Genomic DNA, 19,666 nt, shown 5'->3' on the forward strand with positions numbered 1-19,666 from the left:
CGCACCTGGTTAATACTGTACATCTTGTTTAACTTTGTCTTAATAATTACCTAGCTATATATTTACATTTTATGTTGTCTGCTATTTTACACGAACGAGATATTGCTAAAGATTTCGATTTTAAGTATATTATAAAATAGATTTAGTACAACTTCGTTGTTAATAAAATGTAGTTACAAAATTATAGCATTTAATCAAATTTACCGTAAAATGTTATTATAATAACAACAATTATAATAGTTACTTTATTAGAAGTTGCTGTTTTTGAACAGTTGTTATACAATGACATTGACAGTGAAAGAATTATTGACACTTGACAGCTGTCATACCTTTCAGTTTTATATTAATATTGCTTTCGCCTACATAATTTCCCGTTATACATAAGAAATTACTCATTTCTTTTTTTATATGTACTTCATGTACTTTAATATATAATACGTTTTGTTGTGTCTGAAATAAAAATGTCTCATCAAACTGGGATTCAAGGTATTTATTATATTAACTTATCGCAGATAAATTTCAATCTTGTGATTATCGTTTTCCTTTAATGTAATATTTAAATGCTGTTACAATATTACATAGGTTTGTTTAACAGAAATGATTCATAATGATATTATATACAAGATAACAAAAAATACTATCATCTAAAAATAAATAAATCAATAAAAACACGAGGCGTGCCGCCTTAGGGAAAGTAGATTTATTATGGCTAATAAGCGTAACATATTCATTTACCAGCAATATAGCTATCTAAAATAGAATTATAAATTATATTCCTATTATTTATTCAAGATTTATTGAAAAGATTATAAAAACTATGCTTAATAACAACTATATTTTGGTAGCTTATGAATCAGATATCTGTAATTTTACTTAAGATTACTTTTACTGTACTTGTATATGCTTTATTACAGCTAATGCAGAACTCAAAAAGTATTTCAGCAAGTGCAGAGATGGAAAAATCAGAGTGTTGAAAATAAGCATAGAAAATGGTAAATTACATTTCATAAATAGTTTTTGTATTTTGTATTCCATAACACTTTTTAAAGAATTGAAGTAAATTTAAATTTTAAATAGAAATAGCTTCATCTATATATATTCACTTTTGTATATAAATTATACTTTCAGAGCAATTAACACTGTCCAAATATCAGTCTGTGAAAGGATCTTTTGAACAAGATTTTGATAAATATATACCATCTTTAGTTGTTGAAGATTTGCCATGTTATATATTATACAGGTACAATGAGTTTTTTATTTTTTATATATGTATATACTAGTTTAATGCTTTATTCTTGATATAACTAAGTAGAAAGGACTGTCTAGACACTTTTCTGTTTTTCCCTTAAAATCATAACTACACATGGGGAGTGGTGGAAGTCAATGTTGTTCTTGGTCTGAAATGAAAAGTTCCTTGAGTGTGGACCGAACCAGCTACCGTCACATTTATAATCATATTCAGTCTATCTAGGGTTAAGACACTCCTTTCTTTTCTTTTTCTTGTTTTTTTGCTATTTATACATTTTGTTGAAGAAATTAAATATAATTTCTTTTTATAGATTTGATACAACTAATTCTCTAGGATATGAATGGCTTCTTCTAAGTTGGTCTCCAGATAGTGCTCCTGTAAGACATAAAATGTTGTATGCATCAACTAAAGCTACACTAAAACAAGAATTTGGCTCTGCTCACATTAAAGATGAAATGCATGCTACAAGCAAGGTATAAAATAACAAAATTCTTCAGTTTAAAAGTAAAAAATTTGGTAGAAAAATTAATATATATATTTTTTTGAGTTTCATAACTCAAAAGAAAAAAGGATAAATGTAAAGGTTAATGCATAGAAAATGGTAAATTACAAAAAATGCTAGCCAGTGATATTGTATAAATATAGAAATATATGTATATAATACCAAAAATCTAGTTCTAAGTAATATCTAAAGATAAAATAAAATAAAATGTATAAGATGACAAAAGGTATGGACCATAAGTCTGTAAGAAGTGTAAGAAATAATTAAATAAATAATATAAAGGTTAATGTAATTTTGACAATTGTCTGTCAAGACACTCTTTCTTCTTCTTATGGAATTGTATATCTGAAATTAATATCAAATATTCATGTCTTCAATCCTTTGGAGCACAAGACAATCTAAAGTCAACACAGTAAAAACATAAAAGTGTTTGTGTTCTGTTTTTGCTGCAAATTATATGAAAATCTCTGTATAATTAAACCTTGCGACAAATAGCAACTTGCGTAATTCTCTACGTAAATCATTTATATCCTATGAATTTCTTGTTTTTTGTAGGAAAATTAATTTTATATAAATGTATGTTTTATTTTATTTATACATATATTATATAGGGGCCGTTGTGACATAAGAACACAAACATGTGCCTGTAAACGCGATGGTTTGATTACCTCTCATAGGGAATTGATTATTTAATATTTCCATTTTCTTGCTCCAGTAACAAGAAAAACGCGGCGTTGAGTCCCGCCAACTAACACATATATTAATTATAAATTAAATTATGATTTTCAGGATGAAGTATGCTTAAAAGGTTATACGGCACATCTACATGGTGTTAATGCTCCAGCACCGTTAACTGATAGAGAGGAGGCATTAAAAGAACTTCGACATAGTGAACATGATCCCAATTATGGCACTGATTCAAGGTATAGGAACGTCATATTGTTTTTATTTTATTAGTGCTGTTAAACGATATTCGTAAAGCGGCGGGCAGCGGATGGATGCGAAGAGCTGAAGATCGAGCTCAGTGGCGTGCTATTGGAGAGGCCTATGTCCAGCAGTGGACGAGGACAGGCTGATGATGATGATGATGATGATGATGTTAAACTATAGGGAAATTTATTTTAACTTAAATTATGATGAGCTAAAATATTGTAATAATAATGAGTAAGTAAGCGCGTAAGTGTGGAGGTCGTGGCTTTTTGAATGTCAAGAACCTCCATAACCACGAGGTATGCAGTCTTAGAGAATATTTTCTCAAGATTGACGTGGATATGCACAAGGATGTGGTAACAGTTGACAAAGGCCTTACTCCTCTTTCCTTGCGTCGGCCTGTAGTACTTACTACTTCTGATCGCATGGCTGTATGGAAGAGCAAGGAGCTGCATGGTAGATTCCATAGAGCCCTAGTGGGCCAGGACGTGGATGCTGCTTCATCATTATCTTGGTTACAGTTCGGGGATCTTTTCGGAGAAACTGAAGGTTTTGTCTGTGCAATTATGGACGAAGTTATCAAGACACGGAACTACCAGAGACATATTATGAAGGATGGCACTATCGACATCTGCCGGGCGTGTCATCGACCTGGGGAGTCCCTCAGACATATTGTCTCTGGTTGTTCTCATCTTGCTAATGATGAGTATTTGCATAGACACAATCAAGTAGCCAAGATAATACACCAGCAACTTGCTCTTCAATATGGCCTTGTAGAATTGGAGGTGCCTTACTACAGGTACAATCCCATGTCTGTTCTTGAAAATAGCTGTGCTTTGCTCTACTGGGATCGGTCTATTATTACTGACAGGTATATTGTTGCCAATAGACCTGATATAGTACTAGTAGACCGAGTGGCGCGCCGCGCAGTGATTGTTGAAGTTACTATCCCACATGATGACAATCTCGTGAAGGCCGAAAAAGAAAAACAATCTAAATATTTGGACCTAGCCCATGAGATTACCGCCATGTGGGATGTCAATGCGACTACCATTGCGCCGATAGTGGTTTCGGTTAACGGTTTAATAGCGAAAAGCCTCGACCAACAACTAAGAGGCTATCGCTTAGCTGTTGGATCAAGAACCGGATACAGAAGGCAGTGTTACTTGAGACGGCGCGTATTGTGCGGAGGTTCTTCTCTGGAGTCCTAGCCACCGATGGCTTGGACCCTTGTCCCGCCCTCGGAAGAGTGGTTTTTTTTATATTTTTAAATGTATTTTTTTAATAATAATTTATATTTAAAAATGTAAAATTGATTTACTAATTTAATAAAACTATATTCTATGAAGTATTAAGGCCATTGTTGCATTTTTGCACAATGGCCTTAATAGGACAGATATGATAAAATTTTTTTTCAACTAAAACCATCTACATGGTCATATCTCATTTAGATTTTGCAAATTTTCATCTCAATCGGTCAAACCGTTTGGAAGCCTATTGGTTACAAAAGATGTAAAAAGTTTCTAGTAGAGAGCTCCCCCCGTTTGCTAAAAAAAAAAATTTTTAGGCAATCAACAATGGGCGGCATATCGTTCCCGATCACCGATTCAGCAACTGACGGTATACTTGACTTCCAGCGAGGTTCCTACAACTATCTGCAGTTTAAAATAGGTAATGCAAGCAAAAACTATTGATAACTTCATTTTGATGTAACCTGCTTGATGTGTCACATATAGCTCTTAATTATTTCCCTTTAATTACGCGGGCAAAGTCGCAGGTAATACTTAGGAATATAATAAACATTTAAAATTAACATACTATATAACACATAAAACTTTATCTATACAATGATTAAGCTAACAATATGTTATACTTCATATTTCACAGATTTAGATGAGGAAAAGATTTGTTTAGCAGAAGCAGCAGTGATAAGCTTAACAGAGCTGCCGTCTCACGTGCCAAGTGACCAAGCGAGATACCACTTGTATATATTCAAACATACACATGAGGGTGACCACATGGAGAGTATAGGTATGGATTAGATTGCACTTTATTAATTAACTAGCGACGCACCGGTGACTTCGCCCGATAAGTTTTATTAGTCATATAGTATAGCCAAATAACATAGAATCTTTACATTAATTGTGTAGTTCTGAGCTATGTTACTTTAGAGTTTCGTAGTTTTTGGGTGAAAGTGTAACAAACATTCATATTATAATGTTAGTAGGATATTCTACTCCGAAATGTGATGTCACGAAACTTAAGTTCCCCACTCCATCACATGTCACACTTTGTGTATTTGTAAGATACAAAGAATCATTTTTTATACACTGACCAATAATTATGTAAAAATATTTGAGGCTATTGTGGTGCTGTGGGGCAACGTCGACACGCTGTGGGGCGACGTCTACAACATTGTAGATTCCATCTCTACTCAGGGAGTAAATTGTTTTTATTCCCCTCTCGAGTGAGACATCATTCAGTTCATCACCTCAAGAACGTGTCTAAAATTGGGGCGAAATATCTACTTTCTTTAGAACAGATTGGGGCGAAATATCTACTTCTTTACACTCCATTCCCTCTGACTACCCTACTATGCGTGTAAAAGCATGAAGCTACAAAAACTCAGGAGATTAATTTTTTATTTAAATTTATATTTCCATTTCTTCACTCTGGTGTCGAATATAATATTTCTGGTGTCGAGGCAAAGGGCAGCGTTGAGTTCCGCCACTCAATACGTAATACCTCCAGAATTCGGCGGAAAGTGAGGATCGAAGTGTTTTAACACTAGGTTTCCTTTGCCTACCCTGCTGTGCGTGGGAGACAGTGTGAAGTTGATTTAATTATTTTTTTTTTAGTTAACTTGTACTATTGTTTTTTTACATTTCACAGTATTCATCTATTCAATGCCAGGCTACAGTTGTAGTATAAAGGAGAGAATGATGTACTCGAGTTGTAAAGGTCAATTTCTAGAGATCATTGAGAAAATGGGTCTGGATATTGCAAAAAGGGTAAGGTCTTAACATCTATACTAATATTATTAAGATGAAGAGTCTTTTTGGTTAAGTGTGCTAATCTAGGAAACTGCTGACATGAATTGAAAATTACTTTTGTGTTGCATAGTTCATTTTTCGTTTAGTTTACAGTCAAACACTACCACAGCTCTAAGACGCGCTGGTCGACGGCTACTTTTTAATATTATAAAGCAATAAAGAGGAAAGAAGAAAGTATTGTTTTTTACGTAGCCTATAACGTATATCTAGGAAACCATCCTGCTACATTCAATTAATTTATATATGTTTACAAAAATAAGTTTTTTTTGTGTAATAACATTTTAAAAATATTAAAATAATTAAGTATTAAATGATTTCAATCATTTAATTTTTTTCAGCTTGAAATAGATGATGGCAAGGAATTGACTGAAGAATATTTATATGATGAAATACATCCAAAAAGAAATTTGCATCGACCAGCGTTTGCGAAGCCAAAGGGCCCTCCCAACAGAGGCGCAAAAAGAATTACTAAGGCACAGTCGGCTCAATAATTATAATGTTTAAAATCATGCCAATTTATTACGTATGTCTTCTAATTATTTTAATTTTTTTATAATATTTTCTCGTTTAGCTATTTAATTCAATTATAGTTATGTAAAAGGAAGACATTATTAGATTTAAAAAGCTTTTTTTAGCTTGTGAATTTGCTTAGTCAAAAAATATATTATATATCTAAAGAAAATATCTAAAAGTCTCCTATGAAATAGATTTTATAATTGTTTATTGAAATTAAGAAAAACGTACGTACTGTACGTAATGTACGTCACTAGTTAAAATATCACTGAATTATATTAAAACAAAATTACTATACTAAAGTTGACCAATTATTGTATTCTCAAAGCAATAATGGAATCGAAAACAGTATTAAACGAATTAAAATTAGATAAGCTTATTATTAGTTGATCAGTGCAATAACATTTGAATTGAAAGTATGTATGTATGCAGTATGAAAATTATAATTTAAAGTCTCATATTTTCAAGCATAATTATATAAAGAACTCTAAAACAAATAAAGATTTGGATCGAACATAAAATTTGAAAATAAGATGAGATAATTGTTATAAATAAATAGATGTGTTTAATTCTTATTATCTATTGAAATCTTATCTAATACTTTAATCATGTTTTAGTATTAACTTTTAGCTTGTCTTCTTTTATAAATAAGTGAAAATTTTGTAACGTTTCTAATAATATATTTTTAAATATTTAAATATTTAATTTACCTATTACGATTGTTCATAATGACTTTGTGCATGAATCTATTTTTCAATTTAATTGCCGTATTTTAATAAGATTATATGATAGGTATTAATATATATTTTAGTTATTTAAGCAAATCTTTTTACTTTATATTGAAAATCTGAAATACAATTTATTTCAGATTTTCAATATAATTGCATGAATTTTTAAAAGTACATGTATTCTAAAACGATTTTTTTACATTTCGTGGTGTTTTACACCACCTTCTAAACATATTCTTATGGATTATGAATTTGTATAATAATCCTGCAATAATTTGTTATTTTAATAACAACTTTATAATAATATACTGTTTCTTGCCATTTGAAAGTAACGTTCATAACCATATATATTTTTTAATAAAAATAACTAGTCGATTCAAACATATGCTTAGAATTTATTACATTTATCAAATGTATGTTGTATTTTCTCAAAAAAAGTCCTTTTTATTTTTGCACTTTTAGTAATTTAATAGATGTTAAAAAAGCGATATAAAAATTGAAAAATTGCACAAAGCATTGTTGTATTTGTAGTATACATTATATTTTTATATTCAGTCATGATTTATTCTATAATAAATAAATGCTTTTGATAAATATTTAGTTGGTTATTTCCGTATTACCACCGCTCTAAAACTTTTCCATTCCATATTCTTTTTGACATGATTCAAAATGTAAACAAATTAAAAGTCGTGTTTTAAAATATAAATGTATTTTAAACATTATTATGAAAATTAAAAAAAATATGTATAATACTGTATACATATTTTTTTTAATTGAAAATTTAAAAAAAACATTTTTTTAGTTGAATTGAAAAAAACTTTTTTAGATTTGAAATTTGATTTCAAATGTTCCTGGTTTTAAATATGAAAATAATCTTTATTTTTATTGTTATTCCTTTCTTTACCAGGAGTTAAAATAAGCAAACTCAAAAATTTGTTTTTATTTACTTTTATTAATAAATATTTTGAACTTTAACATGAACCATATTCCAATTAATTACATAATAAGTTGTCAGCACAAATATTAATTAACCTGTGTAAAGATATGAAGAAACATTTTTAAAATATAAATTAAAATGTCTATCATTATTATACAAATCAAGTTTTATGATACTTTTGTTTAGCTGTAAGCTGTATCCCATACAGCAGAATAGATAGAGAAGACTTAGTTTCAAGAGCTTCCGTTCCCTTTCCATCGAATTCGAGAGGCATTGCGAGTCGAGTGGCGGACCTCAACGCCGCACTTTCTCTCAACACCAGAGCGAAGAAATAAAAATATTATATATTACATTTCTTTGAGTAGGAATCGAATCCACAACCCGTAGCTGTTACAGTCACATGTTTGAGCCCCTGCACCAGGACTGGCCCATATATTCGATATACTTACTAAATTTAAATATTTATTTTTAATAAACAGTTTGAGGCTACTCAACATACAAAAACGGAATATGGGTATAAAAGTGATAACGGAGTTTCTTGACACTAGGTACCGACCCTGAGCAAAAAGATACATTCATATCCATTTCTCCAGCCTACTTTCTTGCTGATAAAAACATTCTTAATGTAAGTTATGATAAATTTTCAATAATTTGTACGCCTTTTTCTTGAACAATTTCATCATGGTGTCGTGTTACATCGTCATGTTTTTCATATGCACTTTTATCTATTGCTTGATTCATTTGATCTTGCCTGAAATCAATAATTTAGGTTATGATCTAAGATTTAAGGAAAAATAAAGTTTATCTAAATTTTAAAATATAATGCATAATACAACAAAAATATAGGGCCGTCGGGTCGCAACGTCAGACTGTAAACATGACGGTTATGGGTTTGATTCGCACTCACGTGATGAGTTAGTTTTGTTTCATCCCTACGGTAAAAAGAAAAAACGAGTCGTCGAGTTTCTCCACTAATACGCAATGTCGAAAAATGGATATCATAACTGATAACCATTCATATGAACAAGAACAATAATAGGATACAGAATGAAGCTAAAAAACAATAAAAAATTATTGTAAATTATAGAAGGTAGAATTATCCTTATATGATATAATTTAAAGTTATTGAAACATAAAATAATAATTTTGAATACAAGTTTCAATATTTTTATTCTAGGCAGAGGGAATGGCGAAGGGAGCCTAGTGTTGACACTTCCATTCCCCACTTTCCTCACAATTCTGGAGACATGTTGCGTGGTGGAACTCAACGCCGCATATACATAAGTACATTTTTTTTATAAAATACAAGATTACCATTTTTTTAAGTGAATGTCAATTTTTTTAAGAATTATAGTATATAGTATATACAATACCTGGCTTCTCTTAGTTTATATAAAGACTTTCTTATATCCTCCATAGATAGTCCAGTTAATTTAAGTATACTAAAGATAAGAATTCCCCCAAATAAACTTAAAACACCGCCTGTAAAAGAAAATTTAAATGTTTATATTAAACATATTAAAATCAGCTTCATGTTGTATTCCGCACACGGCAGAGTAAGCAGAGGGAACCTAGTGTTAAGACACTCTGTTCCTTATTTTCTGCTGAATTCTAGAGGCTTTGCGTGTTGAGTAGCGGAACTCAAAGCCGCGCGGTGCCAATCGCGTTTAGTCACACACTTGTGCCCCTGCGAAACGACTGGCTCTCTCATAGATATTAATAGTAATGAACTGAAACACATTAGAGAAAATGCAAAGAATTATTGGGCAGCTTTTTTTAAATACAAATATATCTTCATTAGGTTCTTCAAGACATATTTTTGACGTAATACCAAAATTATATATAAATAATTAACATTGTAATGTAGCTTTCATATAAGAACAAATAAGAAAAACAATAGAAAATTACTTTACATTTAGTACATACCTAAGCCTGCTCCAACCAGCATAGCTGCCGGCCCTAAATTAGCTTTGTATATAGCTCCAGTAATTATACCACCAGTTACATAGTCTGCTAGGGAACTTTCATCTCTATATACAGATAATGTGGTTGAAATTAAACTGAAATTGAAAGTATTAAATAATAATATCAGTCAATTTTTTTTAAATATTTGCAACAGTATAAGTAGTAACAACCTATGTTCAATACTTTAAATATTATATGTTGAGTGGAGGAAAACCACTCTCCATTTTGTCCTCAAAAACAGAGAAATGATAGTAATTAACTATTATGGATAACAAATAATAATTCACGAGAGCAAGGGTCAAACCCGCAATCATGAATAGACAAACAGATGCTGTCGCGCAGAGGTAAATAAATACAATAAATTTTATTACAGAGACAGAGATAGATTAATGTTCTTACATCTCTGCTATTTACACATATTCAGTTTATATGAAACAAAAAAATACAATATTCATTTATCAAATGTTTCAATATTAAACAATCATTTAAATTTTCCTTACAATCTTTTTTTTTATTTGATACATTTACTTAAATTAATCATATAGAAGCAAATGAAGCAACCCCCATTAGGATCTATAAATAATTTAAAAAATAATAATAAAACATGTTTTCGAAATAATTTATGCTTGGTTTCCTCCTTCTATATGATTAAAATAATAACATACCTAAATATACCAGTGAAGATGCCAAGTCTCCAGCCCCAATGATAAGCTCCTCGAGCAAATGAAACTGTTATGTAATCTTGCATTTTTTTCTGGAAATATATTTGAATGAACCTTAATTATTTTTGCAAGAAAAACCAGATAACACCACAGTGACGTAATTGGACAATATTAAACTGCAAAATGAGAAAGTTGTCCATTCAATCATCAGTCCAAATGAATTATTTTCACTTCCCCTGCTGCTCTGTCTATCTTAGACAAAGTTTGGCATTGGGTCCATTAGTTACAAAGAAAAGATTTTACTTCTTACCTATTGATCTAGATATTAGATCATTTTTTTTATAAAAATAGAATCTTAGTAAAAGTAAACTACTACTACAAGACTTTCATACTGTATAAAATACTGTAAATAATTAGTCTTAAAATGTAAATCTGTTAAATGTGTTTTTTTTTTGCTTTATTAAGTACATTTTTGTATCATTTGAAGTGTAAAAAAATAACCTTTACATATTTCATTACCCATAATAGAGAAAACAAATTAATTTCATGAATTGTAAAGGCCTTCTGGTATTATATATACACTAGTTCTTTAAAGATAATTTGCCTCTCATGATTATTTGCCTATTAGGTTATTATTAAAAGGTTTACCCTCGCCAACTATATGATACATTACATTATATATGTGTCAATATCTAAATATAGTAATAGTATTTTTTAATAATTATGTTTATTGATCAAATTTGTTTTTAAAACAAATAATACTTTATACCTTTGCTTCAAAAGTTGATTTAAATATTGTTGCTTGATTATTCTCCATGAAAGTTAAATAAGCATATCTTGATTTAGCAAATCCTCCTAGAAATGCACCCACAAATAAACCACACATAGTGGTTTGAGCTACATTATGCAATTCAACAGATACTTCATCTAGTTCACTATAAATTGAAAAGAACCATTATTTGATAAGAATACTAAAATTCAGACCACAACACATTGGGGCGGGACAGTATTTGACTGTGAAAAATGATGGTTGCAGATTTCAACCCCACTTGCGGGAAATTAGTTATTTTCACCTCCTCAATCCACAGAGCAGTCTCAAATTTGGACAAAATGTGAAGTATAGAGAATCTTATTACCAGGTCCCAGTGCCCACCAATTCTGTTGTATTTATGAAGCTAAACTGACAAAATAATACTTAAAATCAAAGTAGATACAATTGATGCTTATATAATATGAAGTTATTGTATCATAAACTAATAGTGTTGTCAAAAATAGTGAAAAAGTAGATAACCATAATATAAATAAAATTAAAGCAATCCAAACTGACATGTACGGATTCACTAATTATTTTGAATCATAAAATGTAGGCTTTGTGTCATGATTATAGTAGCAATGAAAATGGAAACAAACTTTAAATTGTAAAAGTTGATGACTTGGCGAAATATGAATTAAAAAAATCTATGTACTAAACTGAATATATAAATGTTACCTTTTAGTATACATAGCTTTGACTCTGTCCCATCCTGTAGACTTTATATCTTCGCGTCTGCTTGTATTATCAATATCATTTTCATTTCTTTGCCCAATTATAGGTATTATAAATGTAGGTGTTAGTCTAATAGCTGTCCCAAAAATTAATCTTCTATTCAAAATTCTAAACATTGTTGATTCCAAAAATTACATTTTATACCTAATCAAGTATTATAAAAACTGTACTATAATTTTAAATAGTTATCTAAATTTGAAAAATTGTTTATTAATTTGCGATACGAAGCAGAATTTCTATTAATATTTAGTAAAGAAAACCGCGTACATTTGCTATTAAATAACTACATAACCTTTAATCTCTTGTCAAATATTGTTGTCAAAATCAAATGAAATGTTATGTAAATGTCACATTTTTTTTTCATTGCCAGCTGTAAAAAATCAGAGTGTCCATAAGAAAAACTGTAATCACTACTTAGCACATTGCCTAGGAGAGTCCTACTGTCTTAAACAGCTGTTACAGCAGAAAGATTACAGTTTTAGTTTAATATTTAACTGAAAAGCACGTAAAATTGTGTACATATAAAGTAAACAAAAAAAAATTGTCTATGGTTTTGAATACATACTTTTTTTATAAATATTTAATTAGCAAGCCTTTTTAGCATGCATTCTTATTTATTTATATTTTTAAGAAAAAAAATAATTACTTACTACAAATGAATATTTGTTATATATTACCTAAATTTATTTATGTAATAATAGCTAGTTCCTCTATAATATAACCGTGGCACCTTGACACTACATAGAATATCAGATTGTGATTCAAAACTGAATTTCTACGTTTAATCTGAAGACTTACACTTGTGCCTTGAAAATTTCTAATATTTTTATTAATTAATTTATAAATACATATTAGATACATTTTATTTAAAATAGATTCTAAGAATGCCAATATAATTTTATGGTTATTGTATAAATATATAGTTAGTTATCTTTTTTTAGCTTCACACTTTATCCTGCACACAGAAGGGTAGGCAGAGAGAACCGGGCATCCTAGTGTTAAGACACTTGATTGGTTGTTGGCATTGATACACTTCTCTTTGCCACTGGAGGGCACGCGTTGAATTCTGGAGGCATTGCGTGTTAAGTGATGGAGCTCAAGCTCAACGCCGCACTTTGCTTCGTTACCAGAGCAACGAAATGAAAATTTTAAATATTTCATTTCCTAGAGTGGGAATCGAATCTATATCCTGTCGCGTTAACAGTCGCACGCTTGTTCACCTGCGCTCCAACTGGTCTCATATAGTTAATAGTAACTAATTTAGTCCAGTCAATCTATAATTCAATTTTTTCGAACGAGTAGCGACCAACCATGGGATGAGGACAAATAAACAAATGTAGCAATATTTTCAACTATATTTTATTATAAAATGACAAAGAATAATTCTAGAGTTTAATAGTGTAGTCACTTAGACGTTAAAATAGTGTATATATTTATATATTTCACAAAACTGTAGTTGACAGACAGTGTAGCCGTCAAAAGTGGCCTGTAGCGTTTACACAAAAATAAACTTACGTAAAACAATCATCAAAATACATCATTTGAGTGCTCGTTAAAGCTTGTCTTAAATCATAATATATTTGATCTTCTATTTAGAGAAAATAATATTTGATAGATCCCTGTTATTTTTTTCTAACAATTGGTCTTTGGCATATTGATTTTAAATAGTATTTAGTCTAACACTTGAGGTGTTTGTTTATAATAATTACGATGAAACAAGTGGATGTGCCTAAGACAAAACAAGGATAGGTACAATATTTTCGTTATCTGGAACGATTTATATATCTATTAAACTATTTTATTTTACACACAACCCTTTAATTTGCACACCATTAACGTTTTAATAATTTAACAAAAGTTTGCTAAAGTATGACAACAAAGTTGGGTAGGTATATATAAAGTCACTACGAAGAAACTCCTCTGTAGGCAGGTAAACTAGAGCGACTACTGAAATTAGAATAGGATATTTATCTAATAAATCTTAAATTAATGATTATGTTAATCTGTAATAGTTCTATAACTTTATTTTAATTATTTATAAAGTTGTGTATTTACATTAATTAACACGATAACTGCCACTTCATAGGTCCTAAGGAATTCGCTAAATATTTTCTTTTTATCTACTTTAATAGTTTGCGGATATTTTCCTATTAATTGGCAGTTATACTTACTAGATCAACGTTTCAATAAGGTCTCAGTTCTTTCACAGGAATAAGGGACTTGGCACGGACGAACAACCGCCCCGGCGCGCGCTCGGCGCCGGGCTCAGTACATATATTCACATTTTACCCTGTGCGTAGTATTTTTGAATATTTTACAAAACATACCATTGGCAATATTTGAGTCCCTTACCCCTTTCACTCAACAACCTGTATTTCATCTAATGCTCGCACGTCCACAGACTACGGCGAGTCGAAGGGTACAGATATACATACACAGTATAGTATTGAAACGTTAGCTTTTAGTTTTGTAATTACAAGAATATTAAGATCTAAGTAGATAAGAATATGTCTAAAGTATAGAGGGTGTACAAATGTACACAATTTCATTATATTGATCCCATTTAAAATTTATGAGTTCTATTTACAAATAGTTTTGATATTTTTATGAAATAATAAAATAAATACACAGATAATAAAATAAATATTGTTTTACTTAAGTGTCATATAAAATTAAAATTAAGGAAAGGAAGAGTGGAAAAATAAAAGAACAAAAAGAATTAATGATAATAATAGTTTAATTAATGAAGTTAAAAATAAGAACGAAATTAACCACACAAAAGGCTTAATACTAAAAAAAGAGGATACACAGACGACACGTTTAATTACATTGAAAAACAATATACGATAAAAAATAAAAGTGGGTTGTAAGTGAATAGGGTCATACATCCTTAGCGTTTCTATTGATATGTTGACCGAGTTAATGTAGTAAAAGGGTGATAAATATAAAATTTTAGGGATAAAGTGATTGATATAAACAGATATGTGTAAGTCACAAAGGCAAAGTCAAGAGCGGATCCATTCGAGACGTCACTATTATTTATATATTTCATTATTCAGTTAAATGATTTTCGTGCAGTCATGTCGTACTATCAAAATGGATCCCGCCCTTGGAAAAGTAAATGTTTAGTAGCAATTACAAACTGATTGAAAAACAACATTCACATCTCTTTCACCGCGTAACTTTAACTAACAAAGTGAAACAATGTTCGCTTACAATCAATAAAATTACATAATATATTGCGCTTAATAAAACTCTCAAATATAGTTTAACTGTAACATTTTCATCAACTTTTTAATAAACGTTAAGATTAATTCATTTACGCTTTACCTAAAATAATGTGTATTGACTTTAGATTTGGCATCTCATTCTAAACACTGATTTATTATTGTTAATTACATTACGACATTATACTAAATATTTAAAATACTTCTCTAAACACATAAATTCCTATAATTATCTAATTAGTCATTACCGATATTATTAAGAAAGTTTTAGGCCACAAAACGCTACACACACTGTTATTTTATCTACAAATTGAGCACAAGCGAAATGCTAACTTCAATATTCTATGAGCCCGTAGGCGTATATCGGACAGTGGGAACGACGAGTCAACTTTCAACGGACTATTGTAAATTTCAACTAATACTTACAGCCGGGTACGCCTACGGGTCGGGAAAACAAAGATAATGGCGAATGCCGCGTGTGTAGCGTTCTCCGCAGAGTAATGTAGATATGTAATCTCTTATTTGTGATTTTGTTACAATATACGATACCGTTTCACAGACCACCACCAGTCATACCATTTCAAAACAGGCACAGGTTTCTGTACCATAGAAAAACATTTCAAAAACGTGCAAAATATCACCACACCCTGGTCGCCTAACATTAAACCGAACTACTTACACGTTCTTATATATATAGGTACTGATTAATTCAATTTCTTTGATTCAATTTCTCTATTCAACCTTACATCGAAATGACAATCTAATTTTTTTAGTTTAATCATCGTACTAAGCTCTATTTTTATATAATATAACGGTACGTGATGTATATGATACAATTTATAATAAATGTAAATATTTGATACGACAGCTTCATGACGAACAGAAATCGTAAGGTATTTGTGACGAAAGGATATGTCGAGGACGACTGGACGAGGCGCTTTGAGCCTTACCGATGATGCGCTGTCGACCTTCACCGCTCCTCGTTCGTTTTATAAAGCTGATCACCAATCCGTTGGAACCCCACTTTTAATTCCAGGGTAAGATATGTATGAATTCCACTTTTTTATGTTAGGCAGTTAAATTTAATTAATATATTGCGAAAAGCAATGTTTCACTATATTCTTATAATTCAGGTATCTGTTTCACGCATTCTTTGCCTAATCATAGACTGGACGTGTAACTGAACACTTAATATGGTCCTAAAAATTAGAACATTTAGTTTATGGGCACCATTAATTTGACCGAAATACTTTACAATAAATAAATAATATCTCTATAAAGCGCTATTACAGTTTAGTTTTCGTGAGGAATTTTAAAGTTACGTTAATTTACTTATTCCACAAAACTTAATCTCTTTTGCATTGGACTAGACGCAATTTTATTAATTTAAGAAGGCAAAGATGTGTGAAAACCAATTAGGTGCTTAGTAAGATCTCGGGACGTATGTACAAAGCATCGAGAACGAGAAGGTCTAAAACTAAAATACTGCAAGTAACGCGAGAATTGCAAGGTATAGATGATGAAACTTCGAGAAAACATCCATTAAACGTGGAAACGTCAGTGTGGGAACACTGTGATAGTATTTATTGTATAGAAAATGATACCACACCACACTGCTAGTAAGAGCTCCCCGAATAGAGAGAAATAAATAACTATCTACTTAATTGCTTAGTGAATTGTATGCACGAGCATTTATTGTTTTAGCTACCATTAATATAAATTAACATCAAAATAAATGCATCATGTCACTATTATGTCACCAACATAACATTATATAGATTATATGGAGGCGCGCGGTCACGAGTGATACGACACTGTGACATATCGATTATTTACTAGCAACTACGCAGTAATCGATGCTAGTTTTCACTGGTGTTAAAATCGTTTCAATCAAGCAAGACTAATCATTTAATTAACGTTAATAAACATGAGTGTAATCGATTTAGTGTAATTCATTTAGTATGTCACTTGATTATATCGCTCGTAATCGTCAGCCTCCAGCGTATATCAACTAGGTGTTTACCGTTAGTAGTTGTGATTATACTAACTAATCGAGAACTAGTATTGTAACAATAAAGTGAATATTTCTTCTATAACGAAACAGTTGTGGAAGTATGTAGTGGAGATTCCGGTTGGAACCGGATAAAGAAGACAAATTTATATCTAAAATATACTTAACATCTATAACTAATATTGCACACACATACACATTTCTGGACGTTTCAGACAATGTGTTTAAACACGTACGCAGACAATGTGTATGCGTACAAAACTATAATTACTTAAAAATGCCATAATAAATTGTGCTGATTAAAATAGAGCATAAAATATATTTATAAAATATAATCTTAGATAATAATAACTGCAAATTATAAGCGATTAAGAAATATTTTTAACAATGTGCTATTGTGGATATATAATAATGTAAAATGTAATACTATTCACCGTAAAAGTCCGGCTATCGAGTGCCGACGTCGAGACCGAGGCGATGTTTGACATCTGCCAATACTAGCGCAATCTAATTGCTATCAATCCGTTACCAACGGACCAACAGACCGACAGACAAACGAACGTACCGGAATAAAATATTTATAAAAATAATATATTGAACGATAAAAATACGGAATGAATATCACACAATTCAAGTGTACAAATACAATTCGAGAACCCCAAAAAAATTAACTTAAATCGATTTTAGCTGCCGTTGGGAAAGATGGCCTTAAAATATGATAGTACGTATTCTAGTGAAATAGAGTAGCACTTAACTTCTAGACTGTTCCGAGTAAGCGTAATACAGATATATTATAATTTTTTCAGTCGAGTTAGTGTCTCGATTTGTCAGAGAGGTACGATGTATACAGTCGTATCACTAAACAGTAAGGCTTGAGAGCTATAAGTCTGTCTGCATTCAATATTAACTAGACGAGGGCGATTATGATCGATCCTGTGATAACTCGATTCATCTCACTCAGCTAATTAAAGCTTATGTTTATGAGAATCGATCAGCAAATCGATTATAATTGCCCATACCTAGTGGCCAATCTCATTAATAATGTTTACATCGACTGTTGTGTGATATTCCTTGGAAGCGTTGGTCATTTAGTTTAAATACTTGATTTTGAGAAAGATACTCTCAGGTGGTTGGATTCAGAGAGCTGGTAATTATGCATCTTGATAAGTGCCGCTACTGCATCATCGATCGACGGCAGCTGTACCAACGCCATCTTACGATCCTTCCTGTAATATTAAAAAACATCCATAGTAACATTTTTTTTACAAACATAATATAAAAAAATAAAATCTGTACATATTTCCAATTCGAGTTCAAGCTTCGTCAACATAAATAGATATAAAATAGTAACAATATTTAATGCCTATCTACCTGCGTGTGATAAACAATTGATATATTCTTATAAAACGTTAAAGAAAGTTAAATTTTTAATTCCATTAGTTATTTATATGAGTGTTGTTTATGTATGTAGAAAAAAAAGTAAAACTACTTTTTATCCCCGATAAGTAATGTAATAATAATAGGACAAAAAAAATTATATGGTACCTTCTTGAATACAAATTTATACAAAACAGACTTGCATTTTAATTATTTTGACACAACACATAAATAAAAGAAGGCTCAACATTTAGCCTACCTTTTATCCCGGAAGAAGCAAGGGCTCCTGCAGTATATGGGATAAAAGTTTGTATGAACATTTTCTTTGTACTGTTGTCATATTTTATCATACATTGTTGAAATATGAAATAATAAATAAGACGTATTTGTCTTATCCCGGGATGAAAATATCCCGTAGGTTTAAATACTTAATAATAAGTTAAAGTTGTGAGTGAGGAGTATTGTGTAATATGCGTCTTGCGTAGCTACTAATTATTTAGTCCAAGTTAAACTATAGGATAGTTTCTATCCCAGGACACTAGAGATCTTTCACGGGATAATAAATTGAAATAACACGAAATATAGCAGTTTTGTACAAAATTGGAGGTCTCGAGCCTTCTCTGAAATTTAAACTTAACTTAGCCAGAGCCCTTTCATCTAAAGCCTCACTTGAACTAACGGCTTTAATAATTATCGAATTTTGCCTCCTTTTAAGGCTATCATTTTTTTAAGATTTAGCCACAAATGTATAGTTTCAGATTTCGTGAACTAGTAGGTACTCCTTGTAGATGCTAGCTTCCAAATTTCATAATTCTAGTTCAACCGGAAGTACCCTATTAATTTGGATTCTCTTTACAGTGTTAACTTACGCGTTTTTTGCCATATATTTTTGTACCCAGTAAATATAGAAATACGATTTCTTAAGGAAATCATGATACTGTAGATGTGAGTATATGGTTTGAGTTT

At 30.7% G+C, this 19,666-nt stretch overlaps 3 protein-coding genes across 15 annotated transcripts in view; 1 reads left to right on the forward strand and 2 right to left on the reverse strand.

The window, feature by feature from the left end:
* Window positions 1-325: 325 nt before the first annotated feature.
* Window positions 326-7,569, forward strand: twf (twinfilin actin binding protein). The gene is made up of 9 exons (XM_085196819.1): window positions 326-486; window positions 915-992; window positions 1,129-1,240; window positions 1,560-1,722; window positions 2,541-2,674; window positions 4,249-4,352; window positions 4,569-4,712; window positions 5,574-5,692; window positions 6,073-7,569. Exons 1-9 carry the CDS (start codon window positions 462-464, stop codon window positions 6,223-6,225), a joined length of 1,032 nt encoding a protein of 343 aa, XP_085052945.1. The 5' UTR covers window positions 326-461; the 3' UTR covers window positions 6,226-7,569.
* Window positions 7,570-7,907: 338 nt separating this feature from the next.
* Window positions 7,908-12,419, reverse strand: 140up (RPII140-upstream gene protein). The gene is made up of 6 exons (XM_085196820.1): window positions 12,029-12,419; window positions 11,309-11,474; window positions 10,543-10,631; window positions 9,839-9,972; window positions 9,286-9,394; window positions 7,908-8,663 (listed from the first exon to the last, which is right to left on the reverse strand). Exons 1-6 carry the CDS (start codon window positions 12,199-12,201, stop codon window positions 8,543-8,545), a joined length of 792 nt encoding a protein of 263 aa, XP_085052946.1. The 5' UTR covers window positions 12,202-12,419; the 3' UTR covers window positions 7,908-8,542.
* Window positions 12,420-13,428: 1,009 nt separating this feature from the next.
* Window positions 13,429-19,666, reverse strand: part of heph (polypyrimidine tract-binding protein 1 heph) — a 316,994-nt gene continuing 310,756 nt past the window's right edge. For all 13 annotated transcript variants that reach the window (XM_085196828.1, XM_085196823.1, XM_085196830.1 and 10 more), the window contains one exon: window positions 13,429-18,549. In XM_085196828.1, coding sequence (XP_085052954.1) covers window positions 18,417-18,549 — 133 coding nt within the window. In that variant the 3' untranslated portion in view covers window positions 13,429-18,416. The remainder of the gene's footprint in view (window positions 18,550-19,666) is intronic.

Source organism: Heliconius melpomene, chromosome 13, assembly GCF_056956725.1.
Source record: "Heliconius melpomene rosina isolate 202511_hmr_F chromosome 13, ASM5695672v1, whole genome shotgun sequence".
Lineage (NCBI taxonomy): Eukaryota > Metazoa > Arthropoda > Insecta > Lepidoptera > Nymphalidae > Heliconius > Heliconius melpomene.